This window comes from Balaenoptera physalus (assembly GCF_965194825.1).
Source record: "Balaenoptera physalus genome assembly, chromosome: 7".
NCBI lineage: Eukaryota > Metazoa > Chordata > Mammalia > Artiodactyla > Balaenopteridae > Balaenoptera > Balaenoptera physalus.
In genome coordinates this window covers 19,968,625-19,987,912 of record NC_138886.1, presented here as the reverse complement: position 1 = coordinate 19,987,912, position 19,288 = coordinate 19,968,625, and the positions used below count along the sequence as shown (strand labels likewise).

Sequence of the window (19,288 nt, the reverse complement as noted above, 5' to 3'; positions counted from 1 at the left end):
TGTCTGTCTGTCAGTCTGATGAAGGCATGAAGGTCCAGCAAGAGGAAATGATACTGCCTGAAGGGTCGTTGTGAAATCAAAGGACCCAGGGTTGTTGAAACTCCTGTTGTTTCCAGGATCTCAGCTCTTCTCCCTAGAAACAGAAACAGCTTTCCCCGGCCTCAGTCCACCCACTGCTCACCCAAGAATAACTTACCTGTGAGCTGGATATCTTCTCCTAAAAGCAATAATGTTAATATGTAAGAAAGTTAAGGGGTGTTAAGGACCATCTCTTGCACAATGATGCCTCATGTGTCTGAAACCTTCTGGGTCAGAGGCCCGGGAGTGAATATTTATTGAACACTGGGTATTTTTTCTACTTTAATTAGTTTTCAAAGCAATCCTCTGGATTGACACTATAATTGTGCCCATTTTACAGATAAGGAAACTGAGGCTCTGAGATGTTCAGTAACTTGCCCAAGTGGTGTAGTGGGGATCTACACCCACTAAGTGGTATAGTGGGGATCTGTCAGTCGCCAGAACTTGTGCTCTGTCCTCTACTCTCTGCAGCCTCTTCCTGTGAGCTGTTCTGCAAAGCTGAACTTGGATAACTGAAGTTGACCTTTTACGTACACAATTCGTCTTAGTTTTACCATCTCTCTTGCAACATGCTCCCGTATTGGCTTTCACACCCCCCTGCCTTCTTCCCTGGGGAATGTTGAGTGATACTTTAAGGCAGTGGAGCTCCTCCCCTGGCATCAAAATCACCTGGGGACTCCAGGCCGCACCCACAGAGATTCTGATTAATTGGTTTGGGGGTGAGAACCAGGCATCAGTGTTTCCAAAGCACTCCAGATGGTTTTAATGCACAGCCAGGACTGACAACTTCGGCTTTCAGTTGTTCTTGATGACCAAGTCATCCCACTCAGCGTGTGTGTTGGGCTATGTTCTGGTAGAGTGATTTCTCAGATCCTGATGGGCATTTTGAGACCTTGTGTCTGTTTTATCTAGAACATCTGCCCTTCTCTTGGGACCAGACTTCCGGATAAGCCATCTCATTGCTGCCCGAGATTCCCTCTTTTCTAGCTTAGAATCCACTGAACTCATGGAAAAGAGCAGAACTGTCCACAGGCCCTGCCTGCAGGGACCATGGGATCCATTAACAGTTTTCCAGATTTTTCTTCCTTTCTAGATTTCCTCTACACAGGTGACAGAAAGCTGTCCAATGTGTGAGGCGAAGCTGCACATTCAATTTGAATGTGAATTAAGCACATTGAAAGCACCCACTCTGTGCCAGGTCACAAACTATGTGCTAACGATCCACTGTGTCGTTGGTGTTGTTTGGTTGAGCATAGAGAAGCTGCATCCTCTCCCAGGAAGTCCTCCTGGATTGGCATGGGAGCCCTCCTCTAAGGACCCACACCCTCCCACAACTACCAGCCCCAGGACCTGAACCCATCTAGTGGGGGTAGTGATGGGGCAGCAACATCTGTCTGCCTAGAAGAACTCTAAGTTCTCTGAGGGCAGGGACTGCTTGGTGAATCCGGGCATGTCTCTTAAACTGAACTACTCATAGCAGCTGGAACCGGATGCCATGGGAACACCGGCAAGGAAAGGGAATCCTGACCAGAGAGCAAGGGCTGGGGAATCTGGAAAGATTTCCTGAAGGAGGTAGCATTCAGACAGGCTTTAAAAATGGGTAGAAACTGGGACAGGCAGAAGGGAGAAGAAGAACATTTCAGGCAAAGGGAACAGCATGAGCAAAGGCCCAGCAGTGGGACAAGTTGAAGAGCAAACTGTTGCTTAGTGGGATCAAAGGCCAGGGAGTTTGGTGGGATCATACTCAAACTGCCAGAAGATAGATGTTTCTGTGGAAGCCCTTGTAATGGTTCTGGCTAGAAACGCATCTTCACTCACTCTTCCAGATGAGCAGAGCCTGGGGATGATGCCCTAGTGCCCCTCCTTGAAATTAGTCAAGCTCTTCCCAGGAAGCCCCGCCCACCTTATCAGCATGAGGCCGCTGAGTTCCTGCCTGGGTGGGTGCCAGGCCCCACTGCTGACTCGCCCCTCTGGCAGCTGAGGAGCTGGAACACGAAGCTGCAGCTTCCACATAAGCCTAGCCGCCAAACCCTCAAAGCTGGCCCACTGGAGCAGCAGGAAGCACGTCTCCCGAGGCCACAAAGTCATCATTCCCTACTCTTGTGACCCAAGGGAGAGACGCGTGCACACACACACACACACACACACATACACACACACACACACACACACACACACAGCCTCAGTGTGTGTAGAGGACAGTGGACCAGAGGCACCCAAGACCCTGCTTCCTCCAGGGCTCTGGGATTTCTGGGAGCAAACACTGTCCCTGCCTCCCTGGGGGAGCTGGAGCGGGAGACACAGCCCGGCCCCCGACCCCAAGACACTGTCCCTGAAACAGAATCATATTCTCTCACCAAGCCTAAGAGGATTTGATGAGCACCAATTTCTGGGGCCCTGCACCCCTTCATTTCTTGTCAACCTCATCTCTCTGGACCCTTCTCCTTTCCAATTTCCATAAACTAGACCCTGTCCCATCTCCCCAGAATTAAAAGGGGCTGAATTCTCTCAGTCTTAACTCTCTCTTTTGGCACTAGTATTACTAGCGTCATACTAGTACGTCCACTACTACTTCTACTACTATTGCTATCACTGTTTATTAGTACAACCAGCACTTCTACTACTACTACCACCACCAGTCCTTGCAGAACCAGTACTTCTGCTACTGCTACTATTAGTACTACTGGTACTTCTTAATACTATTGCTACTACCAGTACTGTGACTGCTATTACTATTATTACTTATATCATCACCTCTACTGCTACTACTAGTATTTATACTACTACTATTTTACGACTGTTACTACTACAACAACCAACTTCTATTTACTGCTACTTCTAATAGCAGCAAACGTGATGAATCAAACACAGTGGGCCAAGAACTGAGCTCAGCTATCAATTGATGTAATTTAATCACAGCAACAGCCCGCTGTGGTATTAATAATCTCCCTACTTTATGGATGGGGAAACTGAGGCTTGCAGAAGCTAAGTAACTTGGCCAAAGTCACAGGGACAGTAAGAAAATGAGACAGGTTCTTGACCAGCAACTTGACTCTGGGGGCCAAGTTTGAGACCTAGAAGTCTTCTTCTCCCCATCCTTTGATGGTTTCCTGAGTACATCTTGGATTATCTTGAAGCCTCAGGAAAGGATTCCCTGAAGTTGAAGAAGGAAAGGGGCCCTTCCCCTCTGCAAGACATCTAGAATGCTGTGAACAAGGTACATAGTAGGTGCTCAATGCCTACATCGTTCGAACTAATTGGATTCTCGTAACAACACTGAGGTCCGGACAAGGGTCCAGATGTTACAGCTGGGGAAACTGAGACTCTCAGAAGTGCTGTGATCTATCCAGAGGTTAGAGTTGGGACTGTACGCCAGAACTGTCTTTTCATGACCTCGAATATGACGTGAACTATTCCTCCCAGCCATGAACTCTTCGATGTGCATTACACTTCCCAGTTTACAAAACTCACACATCTATCATATTATTTCTCACAGTGACCCTCAGATGGAGTGATCAACTCCATTTCATGGATAAGAAAGCTGAGGCTCAGATTGCTAAGGCAGCTTTTGAAGCACTGCTGGGGGGTCAGTGGCAAATCCAGGATTTGAATTCCCCACCCCATCCCCCCAGAGCCTGAGCGTAGGGCCTCCCAGCTGGGAGAATCCAAGAGGCCTCTCTCGGGACAGCCGTCCTGCCTCACTCTGTCCAGCCACTCCAGCCCCTGTGGTGGGTGAGCCCATGGCCCCTAGGGGCGGAGAGAACTGGTTATTTCCAGCCTGGTACTTAAGGGCTGGCCAGGGAGTGGGGTGTGGGCTGGCCAGAGGCTTCTGTGTTCCTGAGAGGGTCTGGCCTTTGGCTGCTGAGACCTAGGCAGGGGGTCAGGGATTTCTGTCCAAGCCATCTAGGCTAGCCAAAACTGGGCAGGCCCCCCCTCCCCCAAAAGGTAAGATGTAGGTAGCCAAGACACACACAGGCAGCTCATTCAACCCCCTCCAGGTCAGCTGACCCCGTCCTGGGCCGTGGCCCAGGCTGGGTACTTCCTGGGCTGCTCCTGAGGGATGGAAAGAGCAGGCAGCCGTCCTGATAGGGGCCTGAAGCAGCCACAGAGGCCTGAAGATGGATTAAAAGCCAACACGTTATGCTCTGAGCACCTACTCTGTGCCATCCTTCCTCCCAGCAGGTCTGGGAAATTGCCACCCATCACAGATCCCTCTCCCCCTCGCGTGTGGAATGCTATTGCCACCCTGACCCTTTGCAAAGCACTAAACACTGCCTGCCTCAGGACCTTAGCACGTGCTGTTCCCTCTGCTGAGAGCACCCTTTCTTCAGCTCCTCACATGGTTGGCTCCTCTGTCTTCAGGTTTAAATTTAAAAGCTCAGCTTTCAGTGATGTCTTCCCTGACTCCCCTGGCTAATAAGTTCCCTCCAACCACCCCCCCCCACTACCCCCCCAGCTTGTCTCTCACCCTCCTCTGCTTCCTCCTCAGCATTTGAATTTAATTTTTAATCTACTTGTTGATGGTCTCTCTCCCCCATGAGGACAAGGACAAAGTCCGTTTTATTAACCATCATGTCCCCAAGGTCCAGCAGACAGCCAGACAGTTTGGAAAAACATTCATCACGTGAACAAATGGAAAGGAAGTGAAGGCATTTGCCCACGTCCTCACTGAGGGCATCATCAGTTGAAGACGTGGCTCTGCCTCTCTCCAATTTGCCACCGTGCCCCCGTAAGCAAGCGCAGTGATCACGCCACATTCTCTGCAGTGGTTCTTCCTCAGCCCCAGAGGCACGTCCTTTACACGTGGGGCTCTGCGCCGTCACAGGCCCTCCAGCCTCTGCTTGCATATCTCCAAAAGACAGCAAGCTCACCCCATCCGTTGCAATATTTGACGATCCCTTTCAATGCTGTGTGACCTTCCGTATGACAGAGCAGGCTGTTCTTCACAAGTTCTCAAATGCTGAAGAGGAAGAATTTCTGTCACTAGCACAAGGCTTTGGACTTTGACAATGCACTTTTCTGTTTGTTCATTTATTTCCTGAGCCCTCACCACGGGCCAGGACTGTGGTCGCCAAGTAGCGAACAAAATAGCCTTGGTGGCTCAATGATGTTTAAGGTCTGTGATGGCCTGTGAGCCATAGAACAGCGCTGGTGGTGGCAGAGGGGCACGTGCCGTAGATCTGATGCTTCTGAAACCTCCTTGTGCACGCATATCCCCCGGGGATCTTAAGATGAAGATTCTGCTCCAGCGCATCTGGCCAGAGAATCTGCATCTCTCAAGCGACGCTGCTGCTGCTGCATGGACCACACTTTGAGTGACAGGGTGTAGACCCAACTGACAAATAAGAACAGTGAGGCCCAGAGTGAGTAAGGGACTTGCCTAGGGTCACCCGGCCCGGCAGCAGGGGCTGAGGAGGGAGCGTCCGGCTCCCCCGGCCAGGGCTCTGGAATTCACGGTGCAGGCTGGGCTCAGTGTGTCTTTGTGAGCTGCAGCATACCTGGACTCACCCGGGCTGCCCGCCCCTGCCCATGAATAGTGGGCCTCTTTCCTTCCTGCACCAGGCTGGCGGGCGCACGCCCACAGACGCCCCCTCTCCTGCACACATACTCACACACACTCACACACCCTGGCCAGCCCGGCTACCCTCCCTATTTGGGGAAAGTCAACAAGAGCATTTGAAAAGTCTTTCTGTGTGGAGAATCTGTTTGTATAGGGGGAGGAAACGGAGAGCTGGCCAATAGGTAGAAATATTAATGAAGCTTGTTATAAAGGGCCCATTCACGGCTCTCCGAGTAAATAGGGCTCTTGTCGGGCTGCCACGTTATCTGCCAAGTTCAAGAATGTGGTTTGAAAAAATAGAATTTAAAGGGGTGAGGTGGAGCCTTAAATGGCCAGCCTGCTGGAACTGGAGCCAACGACAGGGGGAGCCTCCGCTGAGGGGCTGGGGGCACCGGGGCGCTGTGTCTTGGGGTGAGGGGCTGCCCAGGAGAAGGGCGGGGGAGGAGCCGCTGGTGTCGGAGCTCAGAGAGCATCCCACCCACCGTCCACCATCCACCGTCCACTGGCGTGGAAGGCCTGGTGCCGTCCCTGCTTCCCATTGGTATCTGGCCCGGGGCTTGCAGTTCTTCTGTTCGGCCCCCCACATGGTGATACGGGTCAGGAATGGAGTGTTTTAATCCCAGCTACCTTAACTCCTCTGGGAATTTTGCCCCTTGGGGTGTTGGTAATGGGGTCTCTGAGTGGCAGGAAGAGAGCTTTTCAGTAACTTTCAGCCATACTGCAGCACTACTCCACAAAGCACAGACATTTTCCCCCGCCCCCTAAATTCTACCTTACAAATTGTTACCCAAACAACATATGAGAACGAGCATAGAAGACTCAGACCCTCAATCCACTCAGCTCACACAGGGCAAATTCTGGGCTCAGAGAAGGAGAGTGACCCACTCAAGGTCACTCGGCAAGTCTTTAGCAGAACTGGGGCTTGCTTCCACCAGTTCATTTGCTGCACCAGGTCCCCAGGACTGCGGACGGTGCCTGGCCCAGAGGAGGTACCTTGTCCTTTCAAGTGCACAATGTTTTATTTTTAGCCCCCTGACTTAAAGCAACTTATAAACAAGGGTCCTGTCTTACGCCCAATTTGCCCCTGGCCAGCTGTGCGGCCTTGGGCAGGTGACTTTGCCTCTCTGAGCCTCAGCTTCCCTTTCCATTGTAAAATGGGGTTATTGAGACCAACCCCTCCTGCTGAGAAGACACAAAGAGAGGATGTTGGTGAGGTGCCCAGTGCTGTGCCAGGCCCTCGGTGGGTGGCCCAGGACAGTGGCTGTGAGTGTTTCTTTTTCTGTCCCAGCCTGCGGTACAAGAGTAGAGTCTCCAGGAAGACTGTTCCCTGGCCTCTAGGTTTCAGGGCATGGTTTCTGCTTGGGTCCTAGAAGGCGGCCCCACGCTGAGGGTCATAGGAAGCTGGTAAATTGGGAGTCAGGGGCTTCTGCCACGGGTGACGTTAGGCAGCACAGCCACACCTGAGTGTGAACTATCGCGAGGGTCTGAGAAAAGGCCCTGCAGGAAGCCCTGGCAAGCGGCTGAGCTTCCATCCCCTCTCGGAAATGCCTGCCCAGAATCCACCTCTGTCAGGCAAGGGTTAACCTATGTGTGGGAGAACATTTACACTGGCTTTTCTTTACAAATAAAAGGGGGGAAATTCCTATAAAGCAAAAAGGAAATAATGCAAAAACTGAATGGAAACATTTTTTTAAAGACTCTGCCAGGAGCTGGCTCTGTGACTTTGAACAGTGGGGAACTTAAGGATATTTGGAATGCAGGGAGGCAGCAGCATCCCTTTAAAGGGAGGTGGTGTCGGCTACCGTCACAAGCACAAGTTTTGGGGCTCACAGCCTCAGGTTCAAACCTGGACTCTGCTCCTCGTTGGCTGTGTGACCTTACGCCAATGACAGACCTCTCTGGGCTTCCATTTCTTTGATCTGTACAAGAAAAGAGAAGAGAGGGTTAAAGTGTGTGAAGCCCTGGCACATCGCGGATGCTCGTTAAATGTCAATTTCCTTTCCTTTCTGGGCCTCTTGGCAGGCCAAGGGGAAGCGTCTGACAGGTCTCACCAGCCAGACCTGAGAGAGACCCAGCTCTGCAGGCCTCGGTGCCCGCACAGCAGCTCAACGGCCTGATGCTGACTATGTCTTCACAGCCCTTTACAGTTTGCAAAGCACTTGTCTACTCACCATTAGAGCCTCGCAAGAATCCTGTGAGGTGAGTAGGGCAGTGTTCACTACCCACTGGGCTGGACTGAGAGAGGGTAAAAGACTCGAACCCAGAGCTCTTGGGCATGGCCCAAATCTGTCTTCATCTCTTCATTCCTTCAACAAATATTGGTTGAGGATTATGTGCCAGGCACTGTGCCGAGCATGAGGGGTACCGTAGTGAGTAAAAATAGACACAGATGGATGGATGACAATTGGATGGATGGATGATAGATTAATGGTGGATGGATGATATTTGGATGATGGATGGATGATGAACGGATGATGGATGGGCGGTGGATGGGTGATGGATGGATGAGTGAATGAAGGAAGAATGGCAAGTTCCTTGAGGACAGGATCCTTGTCTCTTCTTTCCACCACTGTGTCCCCAGTACTGAGGATGGTGCCTGGCACCGAGGAGGAGCTAAAACTTGTCACGTGGTATCTTCTTTGGTGGTGTGGACTCAAGAAACAGGCTACACAGATTTCTAGCTGTGTGACCAAGGGGAAGTTACTTAACCTCAGGGTGCCTCAGTTTCTTTATCTGTAAAATGGGACTGACAATACTTTTTAGGTTGTTGTGAGGATTAAATGAGTTAACACATGAAAAACCCTTAGAACAGAACTGTCTGGTGCAGAGTAAGTACCATGTAAGCATTGGTCATTATTATTTTTCTGGTTTTACTCCTGAATTCCCTTCTGTCTCCTTAGGAAGATGATAAATTCTTTGAAGGCAGGGCTCTGGGTGCCCCACCTGGGAAGCCTCCTAGTAGAAGCGTCTGTTGATGCTGTGGTTCAGAGAGGGGAGGACGTTGAGTCCAAATCAGGGTCAGAGAAGTCCAGGGTGCACACTCCACCGGGGCCAAGGGTAGAGCTGGCCCCTGGCGGAGGGGGGCAGGACGGCAGGATGGTTAGAGCTCTGGGCTGGGAGATAAAAGGTCACATGTCCATTCTGGCCCTGCCATGGCCCTCCCCCCTGGGGCCCAGTCTTCTTTGAGCCTGGGTTTCCTCTGTTAGACATCCAGGGAGATAGTCTGCTGTGAACCAGTTGAGTCTCAGACTGAGGAAACACGAATCAAGCTATCTTCAGCTCCTCATCCTCAATTTTCCTTTCTTTGAACGGATTTTTCCGAATCGGAAAACTTGAGCCTTTGCTAGCCTTGGAACACACACGCACTCTCTCGCGCAGCCGAAATGCTGTGTCAGCATCAGCTAGTGGTTGAGGATGGCACCAGATGCAGGGCTCATTAATGCCGCCGAGCAGGGCCCAGGGTCCCCCCGGGTCAGCTCCCCAGAGCACACAGGCTGAGCTTTCTCTCTAAGGGCCGCCGACAGTCCCACCTTGTCCTAGCCCTGCGATTTATAGGAGCCAGTGGTTGACACAAGTTCCCGCTCGGCGTGGGCTCGTGGGACCGTGGGCTCCACTAGACGCCAAGAGCCACAGAGAGAGCTCCCGCCCGCCTGCCCCTCACTCTGTAAGTGAGTCACTGGGGCTTGGAGTGGGCCACCCTGGGGGTGGCTCCTTGTTGGAATAAGACAGTCACCTTCGAACAGAGCAGGCAAAGATGGCATGCCAAACCCTTAGCTTGGCAAAGCTTCTGCCCAGAGGGCACCAAGGTACCTCCTTCTAGCCAAGGAATTGCAGGCACTCGGGCTGGCATGGCCCTCTGGGAGCCGTGATCCCAGCTCCTCCAGATTGAGACGGGGAGACAGAGGCTCAGCCCGAGAGGGGAGTCAGTGAGGCCATGACACACAGCAAGTCAATGGCAGAGCTAGAACCCTGGAGACCAGGTTCACGGGCATCTCCTGCTGCCCTGCGGTTCTTCTGCTGAAGGAAAAGGAGCAGCTGAGGGCCTCCCTGGCTGCTAAAGCTGACTCCTGGCTGGTCTTCTGGGAGCCAGGTGGGTGCCTGGACCTCTGGTTTTAGGGACAGATTCCTGGGTCTCCCAAGTTTCTAGGGAAGCCAAATTGATGCCCCTTTTGTATGACAGGAAAAGAAAGGGATATGGCATGGAAGAAAGGCCTGGGCTTTGCAGTTGGGCACACCTGGGTCCTAATCTTGGCTCTGTCAGTTACTAGCAGGATAAGCACAGGCAACTTACTTTCCTCCTCTGAGCCTCAGCTTCCTCATCTACACAATGTGGTAACTTGTCACCTACACGGTGGGTCATGATGTCAAGTGTCTGGCACATAGTAGGCACTTAATAAATGGTAGCTACGGCAATAGCAATGAGTTCCGCTCCAACTGGCTCAGGCAGCCTCAGTGGAGGGCATAGCTGGGATAGGACCTGGGCTTTTTAGGTGATGGGGCCCTAAGGTGATGTGCAGGCACTGGAGGACTGTCCTTTCAGCACAGGCAGGAGAGCCCTGGGGCTGAAAGCCTGGGGGCCTGCCTGGGTTACCAACCTGCAGGAGAATAAGTGGGCAAATCTCAGCTCTCTCTTGGACTCAGGCTCCCCATCTGTGCAGTGGGTGTTGGAACAGCAAACTAAGGTCACTGCTGAAAACTCCAGGCTGGCCCAGCTGGCAGGGTGAGGACAACACCCACACTGGGCCTGCCTCCTGCCTAAATGGACGTTGTCTGAGGAGGTAGAGACTCAACCCAGGGCATCCAAGACAGGAGGCAGGTGAGCGGGTGGGCGGGTAGGAAGGAAGGGACCGGACTAGGCTGAGCCTGGCAGAGCAGGGCTACTGTCTCAGGTCCCCGGGCTGATCATCCAAATGGCTGTGAGGGCCCAGTCTTCCTGGGCCAGGCCCAGGCACTTAGGACCAAGGGTTCTTGGCAGCAGTGAGGAGAGGGCCTCAGCCCCTCCCTCTGACGCTTAGCTTCCTGGGCTGCAGCCACCCTGGCTCAGGGCTTGGACCCACTCCCCTGTGTTAGGTCCAAGCAGCCTGCAGGGTCTCCAGGAAGCAGGGGACATGCTGGGAGGCCCTAGGCCTGGTGGGCCAGGCTGCCAGAGGCCTCTCTGCTGCACAGTTAAGGCCACACTGCTGCAGAGTGACCTTCCTACAGCTCCGTGTCCGCCATCTCCTCAGCTCAAAAACCCTCCATGGCTCCCCAGTGCCTGGGACCAGCTTCATATTCTGGGGTCTCTGTGGCTCATGGAAGAACTTCAAAGTGTCCCGGAAGCCTTGACCTGGGTGCCAGACATCGGGCATATACATTTGTCAGGGGAGAGTTCTGGGGTTTCATCAGATTCACATAAAAAGCCACTGCCCCACGGGCTGAAGTCCAGGCTCTTGGTCAGCGTTCAATGCTCTCTCCAAGCTGGCCTCAGGTCTCAACATCTGCCCCTTCTTGTCCCTCCACGCCACTCCCTGCCCTCCCTTCCTCGTCTCCCCTCCTGGAAGTTTTCCCGGCTACTGGCCCTTCTCCCAGGCCCCACAGTATCATCGAGGCCCCCCTCCCTTACAGTCATTCTCAGAACCGTCCTCTCCTCCACCCATGGCTTTCACGGGGCTTAGACTTTGCCCTTGCCTGCCCGGACCTTTGCAGTAGCCTCTTGTGTGCTTGCCCTGCCCTCCCCTCCTCCAGCCTACCTGCCAGCCCTGCTGTGTCACTCTCCTACCCAGATCCGTTCTCTGTCCCAGATGAGTTGGATGATAGGGCAGAGGGGAAATGGAGAAGGAGGAAGAGGAGCAGGTAGAGGAAGGGGAGGAGGGAGAGGAAGAGGAGGGAGAGGAGGAGAGGCAGAAATGAGAGAGAAACAGGCAGGGAGAGAGAGAGAGGCCTTAGACAGGAGCGAGACATGCAGGAGAGGCAGAAACAGGGGGAGATACATGGGGAGAGACTGACAAGAAAAGAAAGGGAGGGAAACAGGATATAGAGACACAGGGAGCTATATAGTGAGAAACAGAAAGAGACAGAGAGATGCAAAGCAAGGCCAGCAGAGACAGGGATAGAGAAATAACAGAGACCGCAGCCAGAGAGGGCTGGAGCCAGAAGCCAGGCAGAGAGAAAAGGAGATTGAGCCCGGGGGTGCCCTCGGCCGGCGCTAGAGAAATGGCTTTCCAGTGCCTTCCATCCCTGGAGTCCTGCTTCTCCTCCCCTCCTCAGAGCAACTGATGCTCACTGGGGAGCGAAGGAGCAGGGCCTGGTACCCGATCCCGCCGCCTGGTGGCTCCCCGCCCTCCCCACACTGGAGGCTCTGGCCTGGCTCCCTAAGACACATGTAAAAGACTCCCCCATCATCACCCTCCAACCCTCTATCCCTTAAGAAGTGACCGTGGGCTGGGCTGGGGGCATCACAGAGTTTTAGAATTTAGGGACCTCCAGGTTCAGAAAGTCCAGCTGGCTGCCAGATAAGCTGTGTGATACTGGCCCGGGACCTTAACCTCTCTGGGCCTCTGGGGAAGTCAAAGGGCAGATTCAATGTTGTCTGTGAGGGACACTGAGAGGGCTTGTGTTACACCCTCTCAACCCACCTGCTCCCAACTCCCTCCCAACCCCAGTCCCACTTGAGGCTGATCTTGTTTCACCGTATCTATGACCACTGCTCTGGAAGGCGGGAGAAGAAAGAGTTGGGGTGAAAGCTCTGGCCATTTCCCTGGGGAGCACGCGGCCCCGGGCTGATCTCACATTCCAGCTTCACCTCTGCGTTGGTCTCCGCCTCAGCATCTGAGATGGGAATTAAGTTACCTGTCGCCAGAAGGAGCCTGGTTAACTGTTCTCTGCCCAGGAGGATGGCCTGGTCCTTGCAAAGCCAGGGTCCTGTTGGGAAACTTGGCAGGAGTATGGAAGAACAACAAAAATAATTTTAACGATAGCTAGCGTCCACTGAGCGCTCACCCGCTATTCTGCTAAGCGTCGTGCATCCTGGTCTCAGTCACAAGACCATGCGACATGCGTGCTCTGATTCTCCCTGCTGATAGTTAGGGAGATTGAGGCTTGGGGCCAGTGAATGGTGGTGACATTCAACTCCAGACAGCCAGACTTCAGAGCACTCTTATCCCTTTAAAGGGCATGACAAGAGTGACACCCTTGTTGGTGCCACACCCATCCAGGCAACACTGCTGTGGGCCCAGACCAGGACTGGGGACCAGGAGGCAGGATCCAGCAGCCCCACCTTTAAGTGCTCACCACCCAATGAGAGCAAAGACAGTTAGACAATGGGCAGAGGACTTGCCCCTTAATGAGCACCTACTACATGCCAGCCTCTGTGGAACGCAGCTCAAGTACAGGCTCGGCACATTGCCTGGGTTTGGATTTGTGATATACGACTTATCAACTGTGTGACCTTTGGCAAGTTACTTAACCTCTCTGTGCCTCAGTTTCCTCATCTGCAAAATGTTTCCTTGAGTTGTTGTGAGGATGAAACATACTGATTCTTAGAGGGGTCTCAGAGCCGTGCCTGGCATGTGCTGAGGGCTTAGGCCTGTTACCCACCATCTTCTTCATCACCATCGTCATCTTCTTTATCAGCACTTTTTGGAGACCATCCTGTTTAATCATCCCAGTAATTCTGTAAGGTTGGCATGATTATCCCCATCTTATAGATGAGGAAACTGAGGCCCAGAAAGGTAAAATGACTTGCAGTAAATTAGTAAAAGGCTGAACTAAGATTTGAACCCAAGACCATAGAAACATGGCCTGTGTTTTTAACCATCTTGTGTGTCAGAGAAAAAATTCTTCCTTTCTTTTTCTCTTTTCCTCCCTTCCTTCCTTTCTCTCTTTTCCTCCCTTCCTTCCTTCCTTCCTTTCTTCCTTCCTTCCTTCCTCCGTCCCTCCCTCCCTCCCTTTCTTTTCTCTCCCTCTCCCTCTCTCTCTGTCTTTCTTTCTTTCCTTTATTCAAGGAATATTTATTGAGCATCTTCTACATGCCAAGTCCTGTGCTGGGGCTGGAATTCCTGTGCTGACCCCGGAGACCAGAGAAATGTTTTCTGCTCCATTCTCACTGGCTGGACCTTGGCCTCCTCCCACCTCCCTGGCTGCAGCTGCAAAGAGAAGAAAGCTTTGATTGGGCCCTGAAAGGTGGGCGGGGGACAGGCGTGGGAGGTATCCGTTGGGAGGCAGGCTCCCTGCCTGTGACACACAGCCTCCCTCTGTGTCCCACCGGCTCTGTTTACCTTCATGAGAAAGTGCACTTGTCCAGCCCTGGGTTAATGAGGTAAGACTTCATCTAGTGGATCCTGTGGAAGGATGTCTGGGAGGAAAGGGATGGAAAACAGGGGGCACAGAAAGAGAAGACTCAAGGCCCAGGAAGCAGACGCCTTTACCAAGGTCTGCTTGTGCCTGTGGGGGTCCCTGGGGGGCTGGAGTGAGAGGAGCCTGGACCAGTCCTCAGTCCTCTGCAAGGTGGGGTGGGGAGCATGTAAGAGGGGTTGCCAAGTCCTCCAACGTGGGCCGTCTCAGCCCCAATCATCAGCCGTCGGCTCACATATCCCTTCCTTCTAGAACCTTCTCAGACTGGTTCCAGGGCCCTCAGCTGGGTTCCCACAGCCCCTTGAGCCCCTACTGATCGCTTGTCACACGGACCGGAATGGCCCGGTTATTTCCCTGCCACATTCTCACCTCTGGGCTTTGGTGCCTCTGTTTCCTCTCCTTGGAACTCTCTGCCCCTGTTTAGCTCCCTCACCTCATCCAAGCTCTCTTCAAATGTCACCTCCTCAGAGGGGCCTTCCCTGACCACCCTATCTAAACTAGGCTTGTGGTGATTTTAAAAACATGGCTGCAAATTTTCTGACCCTCTTCCTAGCAAGAAGTGGGGTCTCTGTCCCTTCTCTTTGATTTTGGGTGGCCTTGTGACTGCTTTGACCCATAGTGTACGGTGGAAGTGACACAATGGGACTTCAGAGGCTAGGCTGTGAAAGGCCATGGAGCTTCTGCCTTTTTGCTGGAACGCTTGTTCTTAGAGCTTTGAACCACCATGGGAAGTCCAACCGCTCTGAGGCCGCCATGCTGTGAGGAAAGCCAAGCCACATGGAGAGGTCATATGGGGGTGATCTGGTCAGCTGTCCTGGCTGAGCCCACTTTTTAGTTACCTAAAGCCAAGGCACCAGACATGTTATATTAGCTTCTAATTGCTACTGTGTTTTCAAATTACCGCCAACTCAGTGGCTTAGGATAATGCAAATTTGTTCTCTTAACACTTCTGGAGGTCAAGTCTCAAATGGATCTCACTGGGCTAAAATCAACCTGCTGGCTGGGCTGCATTCCTTCTGGAGGCTCTGGAGGAAATCCTTGCCTTTTTTCAGCTTCTAGAGGCTGCCTGCATTCCTTGGCTCATGGCCCCTTCTTCCACCTTCAAAACTAACAGAGTAGCATCTTCTAACCTCTCTGACTATGTCCCCTGCTTCCCTTGTCACATGTCTTTCTCTGACTTTCCTGCCTCCCTCTTTCCCTTATAAAGACTCTCACTATTCCGTTGGCCCTGTCTGAGTAACCAAGGATACTCTAACCACTTCAAAATCCTGAATTTAATCACATCTTCAGAGCCTTTTTACCACATAAGGTAGCATACTCACTGGCTCCAGGCATCAGGACGTGCACATCTTTGGTTGGGGGCGACGGGCACTCTTGTGCCTACCACACGCATGAATGGAGATGCTTCCAGATGAGTCCAGCCCTCACCTGCTCACACCCCCCCACGGCCATTTGAGTCTTCCCAGCCGAGGCCCCAGACCTCAAGGAGCTGAGACAAGCCCTCCCCGCTGTGCTCGGCCCAAATTCCTGACCCACAGAATCCGTGAGCATAGAAATGGTTGTTGTGTGAACCACCGAGCTTGCGATTGTCTTTTACACAGCAATGGCTAACTTTAACAAGCCTCATTGGTCTCATCATATTCAAACCACTTAGCCTGCTTTGGTTTTTTTCTCAGTACTTATAAAACTAGCTTATACGTTCATGGGTTTCCTGATCTATTTTCTGTCTCCCCTAACTGGAACATAAGAGCAGGGGAATTAATACTTGTTGCTATGTCCCCAACACCCAACCATGCCTACCAGATACTTGTTCAACAAATTCATGTTACCCCCATCAGACTGTAAGATCCCTGAGGTTAAAAACCAGTCTGTCTTGACAAACACTGGTTTCCCAGAACCCCAGCTGGGTCCCAACACAGCGGAGGGGCTCAGTACATGTTGAACAAGGGACCCTTTCTTCTCCATCTAACTCCTTCCTCCTCGAGAATTGTGAAGTCAGAGGGAGTTTGGAAGGCACCTCTGAGTTCCTCTTCCCGGGGCTCACAGACTCAATTGCCTACAAGGGCCAGCTGGGAACGTATGTAAACTGGGCCAGTTGAACTGTAAGGCAGTTGGGAGTGCTGAGGCCTGTGGCCAATTGGAAATTGCCCTACCACCCAAGGCATTTCTTTTAAAGATGGACACATGAACAACCAATCAAAACATGTCTCATCTTGTTATTTCCTCCCCCTCTCTGGTCCTCCATCCACTCCCTGCCCTTCCTTGCCCTGCCCTGTGCCCCAGGAGGCTCACCTCTACATGCTGCACAGCCTCACCTTGGCTCCCTTGTCCCCTAACTTCTGAATGGGTTTGGTTTGTGGGGACACCGCTATCGGAGGGCAGGAGGGGAGAGAGGCTGGGGTATTTGCACCCTCTCTGCCCTGCGCTACTGTAGCTTTGCGATGACTGCTTTCCTAAGGCTGCACCTCCTGCCCGACTCCCCTAACCCGTTCCCTCCCCTTGCCCCGTAGGCTGGGATGGCAAGAGCTTCTCACTGCCCCCAGGTCTTCACCAGCCCCGGCTGATTCCCACAACCCTGCCCAGTCCTCTGTGGATGCCTTGCTTTGAATATTTCCACGGAGAAGTTCCATTCTAATTTTTTTTTTTTTAATCACTGTCACTAACAGTAGTATCACTAGTTATCAGCTAGTCTTTTTGCCTGGAGCGTTGAATGCTGTCACAGTTGACCCCTTTAGCAGTGTGTGCTGCCTCCTGCCAGGATCCTGAGTGTGACAACATCTGTAGACCTCCTTTGGCCCTGGATTCTGATCCAATCTCCCAACCGGGCCAGAAGTTTCCCCTCAAGCCCCTGCCAAAGAGTCATTGATTTCTGCTTGTGCTGCCCCTCACCCCCGCCAGGCCTGGCTGATTACCAACCCCCATTTTTATCCGTACGTTGTTTGAAACTCAAGTTCCTTTTCTGGGTGGGGTGAAATCTCCCTCTGGAGCTTTCCCCAAGGCCACCCAGACCACAGGGACTGTTGTACAGGACAGCCCTTCAAGTGGCTGTCCGCCCACTGAGATGACTCTGCTTCAGGTCAAACTCCCCTGATACTTCTCCTGGGCCTCAGAGGACCTCCCGTCTCTCCCCTGTCCCCATTCCCACCTATGCTCCAACCAAACATACAACATAGAAATCTGTTGATTTTGTTCCTGGGTGTTGGAGGCCAAGAAGAGGATGAAACATGTCCGCCCTTGGGCTGGATTGGATTTTTTGGGAACAGTAACTGAGTCACTTTTCCATTAACAGACAGATTTAAGGAGATTTGGAGACAACTTTCTCACACACTTGGCTTTCATCAGTGGTGGTCAGTAAGTTCCCCATATCCTGATCTTCTTTACATATTCCCCCAAGATCAAGGGCAAGGCTGCCAGGATTCTATCTTTGTCCATGTCGTTCTGCCATGACCCAGCCAAAGTTGGAGGGAGTACAGCTCTGGACCCTGGTACCCTTTCTGGGTACCCAGGAGTCTCTATCCCTCCCTGGGCCTCTTTTTCTTCTTTTGAAAAATCAGGCATTTAGATTGGGTGGTTTGAAAAAAAGCCAAAGTCTGACATCCTCTGTATATGGGCCTTCTTTTCCACAGCACTTTATCCCAGTGGTAAGGGCCCCTTCACATGTGCAATGATCTGACTAATGCCATCTCCCTAGTAGGCTGTGGGCTCCACCAGAGTAGATACCTTTGTGCGTCATCTGACAGTAGTAGTTACTCAGTAAATGTTGGTTAAATGAATGACTGCCTGGTTGAATTTTAAAATACCATCTTCAGTTCAGCGTGTGGAGAGTCCAACTCAGCTCCACAGGTCACCTGGGAACTCCATGGTGGGCCCCAGCCCCAAATGGAACACTGAAGAGCTTCCTTGAAAAATTTAAAAAAAAAAAAAAAAAAAAAGGAGTATTCTTTTTTCCTTGCGGCCCACCTGGCTGCCAGGCCCCCTTAAATGCCCCAGGAATATTCCCCCGAGGCTGCCCTGGTGGAACAGCCCAGAACTCTGTAAGGAGCTGCATCGGGTTGCCTTTTTTTCCTGCTGCCTCCTAATATTAACCTGGCGCTGGGTCTCCAGCCCCCACGCAGTGATGGGAGGCCCTGGATGGAGGCAGAAAACAGACCCATCTGGAAATAGAAAAATAATGCCAACACTAGCGGTTTTGTCTGGCTTCCCCAGTGGGGTGTGGAGCAGGCCCATGAAAGGGGCTTTGACGGCCGGTGGGCGGGTGAGGGCCGTGGAAGGGAGCGCCTGTGTACCCAGCATCAGCTGGGTACCTGTGCCCAGGCACCCAGGGCAAGGGACAAATCCGTAGGGATCAGGGGCTGTGTCACAGCTGACTCTGGGACCAACCAGGATTCCACAGTGTTCCGGCCCGACCTTGAGTCTGCGTGACCTTGAGTGAATTGCTCGGCCTTTCTAGGCTACCTTGCCCCTGTGTTTCAAGTGGCGGTAATAAGCTCTATGCCTAGGAGTTGATCCCATGGCCAGAGCACCCAGCCCAGTGCCTGGAGTAGAGAAAGGGCTGAATAAATAGCTCCAGCGGTGACTGTAATTTCTGACTTCAGACCTTGGGTGAGCCCACTGTGCCTCTGTCTTCCCATCTGGGCAGTGGGCCGTGGCCCAGGGTCCTGCGGCCCTGGAAGCCAGTGAGGCGAGGTTCAGCGGCCATCTGCCCCAGGACAGAAGGAGGCACCTCCCTCCTGCAGGGAGCCCACCTGTGTGCACAGCGCCTGCGCAGACAACTCAGAAGTGGCCGGAAGCTCCCCACGGCCCGTCGCCAGCTTCCTAGGAGAGCCCGTGAGCATCCCTGGACATTGGCTGGACATTGGCTGCTCTCAGAGACTCAAAGGGCCTGGGATGGGGGGCAGAGAGAGCCCCGGGCTGGTCCCCAGAAGCTCCTGCTGCTGGCTTAACCTGTAGGGGGCTGTGAGAGCAGGAACCCCAGCTCTGGGTTTATTTTCCCATGCTTGGTGTGTTCTTAGGCAAGTTATGTCTTTCCTTGTTGATGTTTCCCCTTCACTCACTCACTCACTCATTCATTCATTCACTCATTCATTCAGCAAACATGTATGGAGTGTCACCTCTATTCCAGGCTCTGTTCTTGTCATTAGAAATATCAATAAATGACAAAGTATCTATCCTCCTTGGGGGCAGGAGGAGGGGAGGGGCGCACTGGAGGGGAAGCAAGCTGGGGTATGAGGAGGAAGTGACAGGGCAGTTTTGGACAAATTGAGTTTGCAGTATCCATGGGACCTCCAGGGAGTTGGCTAGATGGGCATGAAGCTCACG

General features: G+C 52.6%; 1 protein-coding gene across 2 annotated transcripts in view; it reads left to right on the top strand.

The window, feature by feature from the left end:
* COL27A1 (collagen type XXVII alpha 1 chain) overlaps window positions 1-19,288 on the top strand; it is a 185,453-nt gene that overhangs the window by 4,598 nt on the left and 161,567 nt on the right. The window contains exon 3 of one of the 2 annotated variants that reach the window (XM_082470253.1): window positions 7,776-7,837. In XM_082470253.1, the coding sequence (XP_082326379.1) occupies window positions 7,776-7,837 (62 nt within the window). Of the gene's footprint in view, window positions 1-7,660; window positions 7,838-19,288 lie in introns of both variants that reach the window. The other variant, XM_082470254.1, reaches the window with a different exon arrangement.